Source organism: Labrus mixtus, chromosome 5 (assembly GCF_963584025.1).
Source record: "Labrus mixtus chromosome 5, fLabMix1.1, whole genome shotgun sequence".
Taxonomy (NCBI): domain Eukaryota; kingdom Metazoa; phylum Chordata; class Actinopteri; order Labriformes; family Labridae; genus Labrus; species Labrus mixtus.
In genome coordinates, this window is record NC_083616.1 from 8,562,342 (window position 1) to 8,576,562 (window position 14,221).

The window sequence follows — 14,221 nt, forward strand, 5'->3', positions numbered from 1 at the left end:
AGCTTTCACAGCAGCTTCCCCAACACTGTGCAAAACTGAACTTGTGTTGTTTTTTGTTTTTTTCACAGGATTAAGTTTCAGTTTGTGTTGGGTTGTGGCTTCACCCCCTTTGGAGATATTCTGCTCTTTTAGCGACTCACAGCATCCTTTGTGGTTTGTCATGTTTGCTCAATAGGCACATAGGTTGTGGTTTTTCTCACATTTTTACAACGGCTCACCACCAACGAAACTGCTGTAGCTGCAGAGTTTGAACTCTCACCACCTCTCCTCCTTCCTGTCTGAGTGCTGTGAAAATGAACACCCAAAATATATCTGTTATTCCCCAGAGAGCTGACATTAGAAATTGAAACAAGTTTTAAAGAGCGTCTCACGCATGGTTGTTTCACTGTCACACATTCTGTCGTCAGGAAGACACTGAATATAGTTTTGACAGAACAACAAACATGTTAAGTTTGCAGTGGAAAGCTTTGTGCCTCTGTTCATTCAACCCAAGCTAAGGCCATTGAATAACCCATCATCTTTAAGGTTGTTATATGTTTAATATCCTGAGGCTCAATATTGTGTCAATGTCAGCTGATGTGTGGCGAAGACACATAGATTTGCCTTTAACTGCAACGCTTAATTTTTATAGCTTAATTCATTTCCATGCTCGTATTGCCTTTAATTCGACCTGCCACATCAACAAGACCAGCTGCAGTCTTCTCACTGCCCCGATTGGTCATGGATCTGGAAAAAAAACATCTATGACTGAGATGAATCTGGAGATAAGAAAGATGCTAGCAAACAAGCAAAAGGTCCATTTAGAAGCAGCATGCACAGAGAAGCATGTATTCTCCTCAGGGTTTTGTAGAGGGGAAGCCGAAACGAGGGAAAGTGTCATCATACGTCTTTTTTTAAATTAGATCGTTAAATATAGATCTCACTTTAATTTGGACTAATGCGAGGAACACTATCGGCCATTGAGTGAGGGTGTCTTATGACTGACTTGACGTACTTTGCTCGACAGTCTTGTGCTTTTATTTTGCAGTTTCAGATACCCGGCCAAGTGCATAGACAGGGTGATTTCTAAAGCTCCTGCACTCCCTGTTTAGTTCATGAACTTCAGCAACCCCACCTCCCCCCTTCCCTCCATGACTACATTAGTATCTCCCAGAGAGTGTCAAGGAAGTCCGCTGCTCCTGTTTACAGGCTATTCAATCACTGTAAGTGCTAGTGGCAGACTGATTTTCTTGGAATGCCACACTCCCCTCTGACTTCTAACATGGAAGGTATTTATCATATGAAACATTTAGCACTACCTGACTCGCCTGTTTTACTAGTCTTGTCCTGGTGCTGGGACTGGTAAAACATTCTAATATATGTACTGCAGTCACAAGTGAACATAAAAAAAACTCCCAGATAGTGCAAGATTTACACTCCGTCTCGAGAAAGTGGTTACTTTTATAACACCATCGCACTGGAGATAACATCTCACAGCTTCCAACTAGTCCTGCGATAAAAAAAAAACTGGTCTTTGCATTTGATTTGTTAGTTTAATTCTCACTGACACACCGAGAAAATATGTGTTTACTCAAAGCAAAATCCAAATTAAAAATGTGGTTGCGTTGTATTTTTTTCTTTCCTTTTTTTATGAGTAGGTAGCTGTTTGAAATCTGCAGCGTACCACCTCGTATCACATTTAGTGTTTGTGTATGTGTGTACGCGCTGTTGACCTCAAACCTGGCGACAGCCCCTGCTAACAGCTGGTTTTCTGCCAGTTTTTTTTCTGCAAGGCTATGAGAAAATTAGCTGAGCTGTGTGGAGGCTTGTTGTAGCACCTTAATATAGCATTAAGCAGGGTGACCGGCTCCCTTGACTTTGTTGCCTGTGTGATTGCACTTAGCATCTTTAGCATGTGGTCCTCTTACTAAAGTCATGCATGCAGCATTTTCAAACCACAGTCTGTTCACTCCTCTAGCTTGAACAGAAGCTAAGGTGTTTCCTCAGTAATGGTAATACTCGTAGATTATTATAAGGGGATAAAGTGCAACATCCTGGACTGTGATTTAACATCTACACTGTTTTGATGATCATTTCAGTCATCCCTGGAATTAAATTAAAGGCCAGCTTGTGTGACCCTCTGAGCATCCGTGTAAATAAACAACACGCAGGACATGGAGTGTCAGCACGTCTTTAATCATCTCTGCTCCGTCTTCATCCTTTCCAGGCGTTGCTTTCTCCTCTCCCTGTCTGCCTCCCTATGACCTGTCTATTTACCCAGCATTCCCCTCTGTAATAAGGGGTGTTCGTTCATCGGGCATGTTTAAACTGCAGACAGGATTAACTTGGCTAAAGACTTAATGCTCATGCACAGTCACCCAATGCTCTGTTTGCCGTCTCCAGGCTGCAGGTCGACAAGCAGCTCTGTCTGGCTTCCCTCTCTTCCTTGTTCTCTGTCTCTCTCTGGGCTTCTCCACCTCCTCCGTCTCCTCCGTCCTCAATTCGGCTGAATTAATTGAGTTCTCATTTTTGTGAGAAAGCACACAGGAGGGCTGTGTGAGGAGGGAGAGAAGAGTGATAGAAAGACAGTCAGAGACAGAGAGTGATCAGTGGCAGAGGCCTGGGGGGGGGGGGGGGGGGGGGGGGGGGGGCAGAGCTCTCCCAGAGGTAGGCAGTCACCAGTTTCCTCAGGGACACTGAGGCCCCTCTGCAGTGACTTATATCTTTATCCTCTCAACAGTCACCCCTCAGCACTTCAGGGAACACCCACAGGCTAGTGGTCAGGGTCAGGCAGATGTGATACTTCAAGCCCCAGCCCAAGGGACACTGCCATCTCATTTAAGCTCTTTGAGTATGAAAAACTAAGAAGTGGAACTACTGAAAAAATAATGCAAGTGGCAGTAATTTACTTCAAAAAGAGAGAAGTGAGACAAACACATATTAACACAAGTAACATTGCTGATGCTAGCTGTATGAAACAAGTAACCTCAGCAACAACTGGAGAGGACAAAACGCTACCTAGAACATTTTAATAAAGAGAAAGTACATTTTGGAAAGTACATTATTTAACCAACACAGCTCTTGTTTTAAAGAGGTAAGATGTGAGATGAGATGATTCACCGAACTAGATGATAACCAAAATGTTAAATGCATGGGATCTAAGACCCATGTATGATAAACTGACCTTCACGTAAATCACTTAATAAAAGTTCATTTTATTTTCTTGGACCTCTAATGATGCTTTCCCCCCAAGAATATTTTAGGTAGCAAACGGACTTGTAACTTGGATGTTTTCCTTACTTGTATCTAAAGCCCTGTTTCCACCAAGCCATCCAGTTTGGTTCAGTCCGGTTTGGTTCAGTCCGGTTTGGTTCAGTCCGGTTTGGTATGGTAAACCCTGATCTTGCTTGCGTTTCCACAGCCAACCGTACCCTTAGACATCACTAAATCAGAGCTGCGCGATATAATGTAGAAAGCAAAGTTATTATTGGTATAATTGCAATAGACGAGGCCCGTGACAGGCATGGCCATTTGTATTTTCCGTTGTTTTAACTGAATATAAAAACAAGCTGTGCACCTACAGGCATCATGTGCACCTGCAGACATGATGTGGACTGTACCTTGGCCTGAACCCTTTCAATAATGAACCATTACAACTTCTCCTCTTTCAATATTCATGCAGGGCCAGATCACTCCTTCAGACGTCTTAGGTTGCTGTAAGTTGAGATAAACACTTGCCGAGTTGTAACAGCCAATCACCCGCCTCTATTCCTCAATGTCACTGCCTTAGCACTCAATAATTCAAAGCTTGGCGATAATGAGCTCCCCGTAGGCCCTGTCCCCAAGGAGCCTCCCCACTGTGCCTCCCCTGTAATGTAGTTATATCTCATGTCAGCTTTCAAATCAATTACATTTCTATCTGATGGCTATGTAATTGTGCCTGATTGAGTTTTTGGCACATCAGCCAAGTGTGTGGTTCACAAACTCAAGCCAGTCAAAACAGGAAGCTTCATCAAATGAAACTGTATTTCATCCTGATTGAGGCTGCTTGCATGATAAGCACAAGTGTAATTATGATAATAATAACAATAGCAATCTGTGTTTTCTCAGCTTTGTTGTTTCTCATTCTGTGCTCTACAGAATGAATTTTGCCCCAAGGACGACGCACAACATTTGCTTTACTTAAGATGCAAAGACTGATTTGATTGTTTGTAGCAAGAGCAATTAAGTAGAATAAATACAAACCATGATTCTTACTCAAACCAACTTCACATGTGAGGTTCTGGTTTTGCTGGCTCGAGTGCTGCAGACTTTTGTTTTCTGCAGGATTAAACTTAACGACTACAGCCATAGCGTATCTTTAATGGTCCACTTTGATTTCTTCACGTGTTAAACGTAGACCACTGCCAGCAGAAGTCATACTGCCGTTGGCATACTGCCTAGACATAAAAAGCTAACCCCTTAGGTATGGCAAATAGCTGACAGATAAGGTCAGAGCATTATTGTTGTGTAAGTCAGATGTTTCAGAGCTGAATGAGAGGAATTACAGATGGATAAACCGATGGGTGGATGTCCTGGACGATGGAGGGGCTAGGAATGCACAAATGGATGGATGGAGGACTGGAAATACGGATGAATAGGTGGATCAACAAAAAGTATGCCTGGATGGACAGAGGGAATACTCTAATGGAGTGGTATTGAGATAGATGAGGGGGAGGATGCTGTGGTTAGGTGCATCAGCAACTAAATAGAGATGAATTGTGGCCGCTGTCAGCAGCACTAAGTATAACAGACACAGTAAAGCAGCCTGGCTCATCCATAATCAGCAGACACAGATTGTCTTCATGCCAGGAGAGAACTTCTCTTGAAATAAAGCAGTGAGAGCATCTACCAATCCTTCTTTCTATCCCTATTTCATCATCCCCCTTCCTGTTACATTTCCTTACTCTTGGTGTTCTTGCCCTTTAAATCTCTTCACTTGTACTATTCTCTGCTCATTTCTCTTCTTAAGGTCTTGCATTTTTCTGTCCTTCTCTTCCTCCGACTCTGTCTTTTGTGTTAACAGCCTGCCATTTTTTTTTTTTGCAGTGGGAGAGCCACTGGGTGCACATCTACAATCTTGCCTTTCATTTCATGGCTTCTGGAAATGGATGTTTTACTGCCTTCATTAAGGCATGCGGCAGTCAGCACCGTGTTTTCCCTCTGAAGTTTAGCTCCATGAACCTCGCCATTAGAGGACATTATGGCCCCAGATTTCAGGGCACAGTGGAACACTGTATAATTTGATTAGTGTTATTAATCAAGTGGAATACCGCTCCTTTCACCCGCCATCCCCCTCCCCTCCTCCTCCTTTCTGCCATTTCACTTCTGCTTTCAAACCCTTCAGACATTCCCTTCCCTCTTCCGCCTCCCTCTATCTGTCCTCCTCTCCATCGCCTTTCACAACAACACAGTATACTGAGTGTGACAAAAGGCCTTACGCCTTCCCTTTTAAAAACAATGATTTACCACTTGTTTTTTTTTCCTCCTCCTCCTCCTCCTCCTCTAGCCCCCTGCCCCCCTTCTCTTAGCCCAGGACATAAATCAATTGAGATGAAAGTTCCATAATTGTGCTTGCTGGGAGGGATTTGAGCAAAATTGCGCTATGAATTTTTTAAAGGGAATTTTTACTAGCTGTTCAGCGAGACTTGGAAGGCGATGGAAGGTGAGGCCACAAGGATTTATGGGCCTGGATTCTTCATTACTGAAGTAATTTTCCTGCAAATGATAGTGCAGCACCCTGGAGGGGGGAGCGCTGCCCGCCTGGGAGAGTACAAACCTACTTAATCTCTCGTGGAGAGAGAGCAGCTCAGAGCACTAATATCATCTGTAAGCGACCGAGGCACCATTTGTTCACATCTTAACCGCAACTAGTGTATTTTTGAATCATAGTAATTGATTGCTCACATCCATTCCAAGAGTATACGAGTTGATTTAATTCAGGGGGATGATTTTGCATAGAACTGCATTAAAATATGCACCGGGGTCGTTTTTACGATAGTGTTTGCAAATATCTGTATATTTTGTCAGATGTTAAGTTTTCAGTGTGATTAATCTAACTTCAAAGGTTCAAATGTTCATAAGCTGTTACATGTGCACTGCAGAAGCTGAGAAACTAATCAGGCTAGATATTACATGGTCTATTTTTTTCTTCTTCTGTGGTTGACACCCAGTCATCTATGTGTTCTAGTGTGCATGTCCGATTGTGCTTGCTAAGCCTTCATGTTGTGTCTTCAGCAAGGCTCTCCACCTGTCTCTCTTCCTTTGGTCTTTCCTCCTTTCCTCATTTTCAACCTTCCTCAGTCCAATATGGCTGACGTTCTGTCTCCATCTCTTTAGGTGCAGCCAGCAGCAGTGGCCCTCCTCAAGGTTAGTGCGTCCACAATGCCAGGTCTCATTCTTTATCCTGCCTGCCGTCCACTCAATTTTACAGCTCAGTAGCTTGAGAAGCAGAGGGGGTAAATCTGCTGCAAGAGGGAGAAAGAGAGAGGGGGGCGGGGGGACAAAATTATTGTGCACCCTGTCGGCAATTGAAGTGGATCTCATTCCAGGCACACTAACAACTCAAGACAATTAGTCACTTCTCACTAGGCCAGACCTGAGACTCACTTGAGGGCCAAAAAAAGGCAGAGAGTAGAGGACCCACTAGCATGGCTGAGCACTGCAGTTACCGGAGCGATTCAGTGGAGAGAGAGGCAACTTAGAGATGGAATGGCTCTGAGTTGTGCTGAACGGCTCCTTGGGGCTTTTGGTGCAACAGTGAGATAGAAATAGGAGTAAGGAAGTTAGGATTAATGAACTGATACACCATAAAGAGCCATACAAAATTCTGCACCATGAAAATATCATTCAATCTAAATGAGTATCCTTCTTTATGAGCATGAGATAAAATGAGGATTCCAGGCAATAATGTTCACACTTTTACCAAGTATATGCAGTTAATGTTGATATTTATCCTGATTTGATTCATCTGGTAAATAATGTGTCATGCATAACCTTTTTATAACATTCCTCAAGATAAAACTGAGACCACAATGTCAGTAGTCCTTTATGTCCCTCCTAATTGGAGGTCCATGGTAGTTTGCTGCCAAAGATGAGCACTGAAGCTTCAGCCAGCACATGCTCCTGAACAAAAGTGAAGCATGACTAAGGTGGGTGGTGCGTGGAGGATCAGGGAGTGGAAAGAGAGAAAAGTTTGTCCCCGGCCCTCTGCGGAGACGCAGCGTGACCAATTGAGGTGAAGGGGATGAATGAGGCCATTCACTGGCTCTAATGAAAGAGTTCCTGCTGGGCACTGAATGAGGGTGGGCCTATCCGCAGCGCATAGGCGTGCACAAACCAGTGACCTCGAAAATTACCCAGGAAGCACTTTAGGACAGTCGCCCCAGCAACAGGCCGGGGTGCCCATAGTAACCAGGCGCTTCAATCAGTGCCTGGCAGCTTCTCAAACAGAGCAAAGTTTTTCTCTGTATTGAAAGATCTCTGTGTGAAACCAACTTTGAGGGACGCCCACCAGTTTTTTATATTCAGGGAGCTGCCAATAGTCGTCCCATGTGAACACGTCCAGGAGCTCTCACCAGCTTGGAGAGGTGTGGGATGCTACCCTCAGGACTTCTCCTTTTAAAGGCACAAAGACCTGTTTGTCTTACATACACATGTGAATGTGCTGCCTGAGTGTATACGCAGCGCTGTATGTAGGTTGATTAGGTTCAGGGGATGTATGCAGGCAGGTTTAGGAGGTTGTGAAATAGATCCAATTACAAAGATTCCAGATAAGGTGAGAGGTTCCTTCAACATCTCTGGGGACTGGACATTAAGTTTGCAAGCATCTTTAAGGATCTGGTTCATTGGATGTTATCTGTGTTATTCTGTTTAATATATTCAGTCCTGATGAGCCAGAGGCGCGCAGGTCATTGAAGTTCCATTCCTCAGCTCCCTCATGGAACTTTTGACAGCATGAAATGACAATCCGCCCCTGCACGCATCTCCCACGTCAAAAAGTAATGAGATTGTGCTGCTGGAAATATCACTACAAAGCATCAGACCTGCACTCGGGTCTGACTGCACCTTCAAACGGCGCTGCCTGCCAGCTCGCCTGCCTCGCCTGCCTGCTGAAAAGGAAACGAACAAAAACAATCAGAATCAGAGACAGAGAAACGGCAAGGGAAGCTCCCCACGCTGAGACAAACGAACACGCCGGGGTCTTTCATCCTGCGAGTGATTAGCCATCCGAAACGTTTTTAAAACCGGCTTTGAGTGTGTTCCTCAAACGGAAGAGTTCCATTGAGGAGTGGTGGTGAGATGTTTCTCGCTGGGAACCGCCAGTGATCTAGTCTCTAATTGTGACGCCGCTGACAAAGCTGGCGTGGCTGGGACCTTTTTAAGCGGGGCTTTTTGCTACGCTCTTGTTACCCTCCTATCAGATCCACCACCAGAGGCACCAGGGAACAAAAAGGGGCCCTCAGATTCTGTTCTTACTTCCATCTGCCTATTTCTTTGTGCATAAACACAGGATTATTTTAGCACGCTAATAGGCTCTGATGCTAGCCTAATGTGACCAAAACTACAACAGGGGCTGTGTATGTGGTGTCTGGTTACCGGTATGTGATATAATCTAATATATTTTTTATTTCCTATAATTGCTGTCTTCTCCTCTCTTATTTTTTCATGTTTTCATTGATCACAGTGTCTCAGCTTCAGAGAAGATTCAAAGATTCTGAAACATTGGCACTAGAGTTACCCTTCTTAGACATTATAGTAGGAACAAAGCAATGCTCAGCGTTTTTGAGCGGCGTTCAGAAGAGCGGGTTGAAGCGCTCAGAATTTGTCTCTGAAAACTTTTTAAAAAAAATTTCCGGAGCCTCCACTGTTCGGAAGCCAGGTTGTCGAAGGTTTGAGGAATCTTAGAGAGGCGGTTTGAAGCATCAAAGAATCAGCAACAGTCGGGGGAGAAAGGGGGGAAGAGCAGAGACGGGGAGGAAAAAGGAGTGAAACCCGAGCTCATAAAAATCAGTATTATAACAACATTAATTGATGCTGCTGAGTGCCATATGTGATGCCATATGGAAAAGCTGCCCCAGAGGCCTGCTATAATAGACAGCCCGCAGCGGTGCACACAACTTGGCACATTTACAAACAAGGGACGTCCCATTAATATCAGCTATGCAGACAGAACAGGAGACAGTGGGGGGGGGGGGGGGGGGGGGGGTGCCGAGAAAATACAGAGGGAACAGAATTACCTCTTGTTTTGTTTGCTTGCAATATTAAGTCCTTTTTTTCCGCACTATATTTCCACGTCCCTCATACAACACTTTCAGGAACTGTAAAGGAATTACTCAATGTGCAAATACATTGAAATCTCTGCTGCTGTACCCCCACCGCTCCTTAATTACAGTAATAAATGGCCCCTCCCATCTGGGTCAGTCAGACCGCCCTCTGTCCACCCAACTGTCACTCCCACCACAGATGCCTAGTAGTCCTTTCATTACACACACACACACACACACACACACACACTTCAGCGAGTGAGGTGATTCATAGCACCTTGACAAAGGCGGCGTGAACGAGCTCTGTTTAACCTCTTCCGTGCCTAATCACAGGGCGGCTGTTATTTACTGCTGCTGTCCTCAGTCTGCACCGCTCGGCTGCTCACAACACTGTCCAAATCTCACCCTGCAATATGTCTCCTGTTATATAGACTGCACAGATATTCTGCAAGACATTACTCACTTTAAATGTAAGTTTTGGTGTGGAAAAATATATCAATAACGTACTCATTTCAAATAGATTAATGGAATGAATAATTTACATCTTGTAAGTACTTCTAGGCTCCATGGTAATTAAAAGCAAATGCCACATTTCTTGGGTAACAATATGGTATTTGTTCGACTTAATTGTTTTTATTTCTAAGATTATAATGAAGCAAATCCAATAATGGATGATTTCATCTATATATTGTTTATATCCCAAACATGATGTCTTCAAATTGGGATTTTAATCCAAACTAAGATGCAAGAGACAGAAAAACAACCATCATCTCATCGTAGCGAGTGGCAGAGAATAAAAAGCATTGTGCTTTGTGAGGGGTGATAATAAAATTAAAACTCATTGTCTCAACGTCTCTCTAATGGAGAGAAGCTGACAATGCCAATTACAGAGGTCAAAGAGAATATAAGTCAGGGCAGCAAGGTTTGAACCCTTCGAAGTTGATGCTTGCATCCTACTTTTTCTTTCCCATATGATGTGATGGAACCATCAGACGATCTGAAAACAGAAATGTAGGTGTCATGCCCCCATATAACTCGGATGTTCACGCAAACGGTTTTCAAGTGAGGAACTTCTGACTCCTCTGAAGTGCCCAGAGCAAGGAGGGAGCAGCAGAGATCCTTATGAAACGGAGTTGTCAGGCTTTCTGTTGAGTTTCATAGAATGTGAGGCGAAACAAGAGAAGTGTTCAGCTGTTTCCTCCCTGACACAGAGGGAGGCAGATGAAGAGCAAAAGAGAGAAAGAGGGAGGGAGGGAGGGAGGAAGAGGGTGCGAGAGCGAGAGAGCTCTCCGCTCTGTGATGTGCACTGATGTAGCTGCAGCTCTAGGTCAAACGCTGCCAGTGTTTTGTGTTCATCTTCGTCTCGTCTCCCCAGTGCTCCTCTAAATTATTCACAGCCTGGAGATGTGCAATGTGGCTGCCTCCTCCCTTCCCCTCTCCTCCTTCATTCGACATCGCTCTCCGTCTCTCTGTCTCTGTTTCCCGTCCCTTCCTTTTCCTCTCAAGTGACGGCTTGTTTCAGAGGCAATGAACAGAAGTTTCTCCTTGCAAAGCGGGCTTACCCCCCCCCCACCACCACCTCATCCCACATCCACTCATCTACCATCAACCACCCACCTTTCATCGCTGATTCCGTCTCTCACACTCTTTTATCCCCGATCGTCCCTCGCTTGCCTCTCCTGGCTGCCAAACTAGAGCCAATCCTCTCCTTTTTCTAAAGTGGAGGCTGCCAGCTGTTAGCATCATCTCCTTGCTAGCTCCCAACACGATGCAGGGGTTGGATTGGCAGTCCCCCCCCTGCGTTTCTTTTCATCCCTTTGTCTCAAGCCTTTAATGATTTACAATGACTATGTGCACATTTTATAGAGCCAAGTTGAAAGATAAACCCCCAAGCGTGCAACCAATCCTCAGGTCAGTCCATGGCACTGATTAAAGATGTAGCCTTCAGTCATTTCACCTTTAACAGACTGCCGGGGGGGGGATTTAGGAAACCAAGGACATGGTGGAGCTACGGTTAGGCCATTACTCAGATTTAATCACAGTACTCTTTGCAGGGGTCCTGCAACCCCCAATATTCAGAAGGTATTACACTTCCAAGTAATACATTGATTTGAGCTAGTTTTATTTCTATTATGTCAATTACATTTTTCCACCAATCTACATTAATTTACAGTACAAGTACGGCTTTATAGTTTAGATGATTCTGCAGAGAATCCTGTAGTGCACGAGAAAGTGACACTGTGTTAAGTGTGGTCTGCAGATGAAAAAAGCCTCAATAAGCATATAGGTCTTTTTTAAATGTGTAAAAAAACACATCTGTTTTGTCTCAATGCCACCAATATGTGTCCTTTTGCATAACAGTAGCTGCTTTTAAAGCTGTGTTTGTGTAGATGATGGTCCTTTATGAATATTGTTCACTTTGTTGAACTCAGGCAGAATGAAAAGAGGAAAATGGATGGCAGGAAAGTAAGTTGTGGTGAGAACTTTTAAGAAGATAGCTTGACACTCATCAGAGGTCACATCATTATTGTTCAGTTTAAATACTGAAGTCTGTAGAACACCTCCCCACCCTAATAGTTTCACAAACTCTGTTTACAAAACAGTTATCACAATATATAGAAATAATGTTCAAAATAATTATATCGTCAGTAATGAATAATTCGATTTAGTCGGTATCATCCCTCCAAGGACAGTAGCCCATTTTACATGCAGTACTCATGTGTCAGTTTTTTGGAACAGGTTAATATTTTCATGTAAAAATATGCATGTATCAAATCCTGTTTAGACAGCAGGGGTTTGAGGACAAGGTGTGCCTTCATGGCCACCTGAGGAGAGAGAGTAGTTGAATCCAGTTCCAGCCGTTTCCACAGGACACTCATTTGTAATTCTGCTCCCTTCCTACAAAAAACGTTTGATCATTTTGAGAGAGGGGACAGGAGGTACATGGAGGGGGAAGGGAGCTCAAGCTTTCTCCCACTTCAGCCCCCCTCCCTCCCCAACCCCCCCACCCGCCCGCCCTCTCGCAATTGCTGTCACCCTGTATGAATGCCCCCTCTGGCCTGATGACAAGTCGAGCGTGAAACGCTTGGCTGCCCCCTGAAATTAGCAGTAGAGCCCCCCGGCGGCACATGCTTCTCATGACCAGCACACAGTGGGCCGCCGCCAGATTCTTTTCATTATGGCTGTGGCCTGCCAGCCCCTTTACTCTACCTCCTTCTGCCTCTTCCTGCACCCCCTCCCTCCTCCTCCTCCTCTCCTCCTCCTTCCCCCCCGTGCATCGGCCAGAGCTCAGTAAACAGCATCTGTAGTGCTCATCACATTGCTGTCGAGGAGAAGAGGAGGCTGCCAAGATTTCTGTGGGTGTTACTGCAATTTCTGTGATTTTATGTGTCCATGCAGTATGTGATTGTATGTTAAAAGTTCACATGTTTCTGTGTGTTGCCCTGACAGGATTAGTGCGAGAGAGAGAGTTGGTAGCAGCAGTTTAGAGAGTGAGAGAGAGAGAGAGAGGAGGGGAGTAGCAGTACAGAGCGATGCCTGGAGGCTCAATCTGTTCCTCACTGAGCTACATCAGTGTTAGAGACGGCGGCTCGGGCCGCGGGGAAGCCTCCACTCGCTCCATCAAACTGTCAGGCAGCCAGCGGAGCTGCACAGGGAGACTCTCAGCTGCCCCCGGGGCCAGTTCAAGTCAACATCCCATTTCCTTGCCTCCTCGCCTAATTTCTCCTCTGCCCCGACTTAAATTTCCAATGCCCAGTGTCTGCTGCTGCAGCTCAGCAGCACCAGGCCTGGGGCCGCGTCAAAACACTGGGTGGTGCTGAGGGTTGTACTTGCGTGTGCCTATGTGTGTGTGTGTTTGCCTCTGAAGGCAAGATAGCGAGCTTGTTACAGTCACACGGTCAGCAGAGACAAGAAAAAGCCGAAGGGAGCTTTATGAAAGACGAGGTGTGGAAAAAAAATATAAATCAGTGTTGTTTTTTTTCCTCATTCTCTTTTACCTCTGTTCCCATTTTTCTTCCATGACTATATTCATAACACAGTTGTGTATTCCCTGTCCCTCCAGGTTTCTGGCAGTTTTTCCTTCTTTCTCTCTGAGCAGAATAAATGCTCCCTGTTCCCTCGTACATCTGCCATTACTGTCGGTTTTCCCTTGCCAAACTACTCCAAGGATCACACCGGCAGCCCGGCCGGCTGTGTCACTCCCCCGGCGAGTGCTGAAAGCAAAGTTGAGGGATTTCTGGTTGGAAAGGACAAGGCAGCCCTTTAATTTAGTGAGGAAGGGGGACGGCTCTTCAAGTTTCCCCCCACAAGTATCACCATCAATCTGTCCATGAACCCCCTCCCCTCTTCCTCCTCGACCTCACCACATACTTTGTATGACCGAAGTAAAACAGAGCACTGCCAGGTCCAAGTGCTGTTTACATGGACTCTGGGTAATGTAAAAGTCTGCTTAGTTTGGACCCGGGTCAGGACTTTATCTTTCCTCACCCGGGCTTGATTTACATGGCCCCCACTGGCTCTTTCCTTAAGTGTGTCGGCTCTGAACCAGAGGCCTCTGTGTGTCTGGTTAATGCAGAGAGAATTTCTCCTAACCCTAACCCGTCTGCTTCAGTGCTCCCTCACTCTCATTCTCTCTCATGTCCACTTTCAGTAGGTCTCTATGAAAAGCAGCTTTTGCCGAAGCCGTCTCTCTGTTTGCACAGACAACTACGAGGTCCCAGGCTCAAACATGGTTTAACGTGAGAGCCTGTCTAGGCCTGCGCTCCTGGTCGATATCATTTCTACCCGGCAGAGCTTTTTCTCTCAATCTCATTCCCTTGAGCCTACATCTTCACTGGGATCAATACTTTCCTAATCCAGAGCTCCCGGGCTGACCCGGGGTAATCAGCTGACTTCCCATGCTGCCTGCCGGGGAGGTGAAGGGTCAAATGGCTCTA

The 14,221-nt window shown here is 45.2% G+C and overlaps 1 protein-coding gene across 10 annotated transcripts in view; it reads left to right on the forward strand.

Moving 5' to 3' along the window:
• Positions 1 to 14,221, forward strand: part of fbrsl1 (fibrosin-like 1) — a 293,451-nt gene that overhangs the window by 183,060 nt on the left and 96,170 nt on the right. For 8 of the 10 annotated variants that reach the window (XM_061037606.1, XM_061037600.1, XM_061037601.1 and 5 more), the window contains one exon: positions 6,358 to 6,387. The exons of the other annotated variants lie outside the window; for them this stretch is intronic. In XM_061037606.1, the coding sequence (XP_060893589.1) occupies positions 6,358 to 6,387 (30 nt within the window). The remainder of the gene's footprint in view (positions 1 to 6,357; positions 6,388 to 14,221) is intronic. 10 annotated transcript variants of the gene reach the window in all.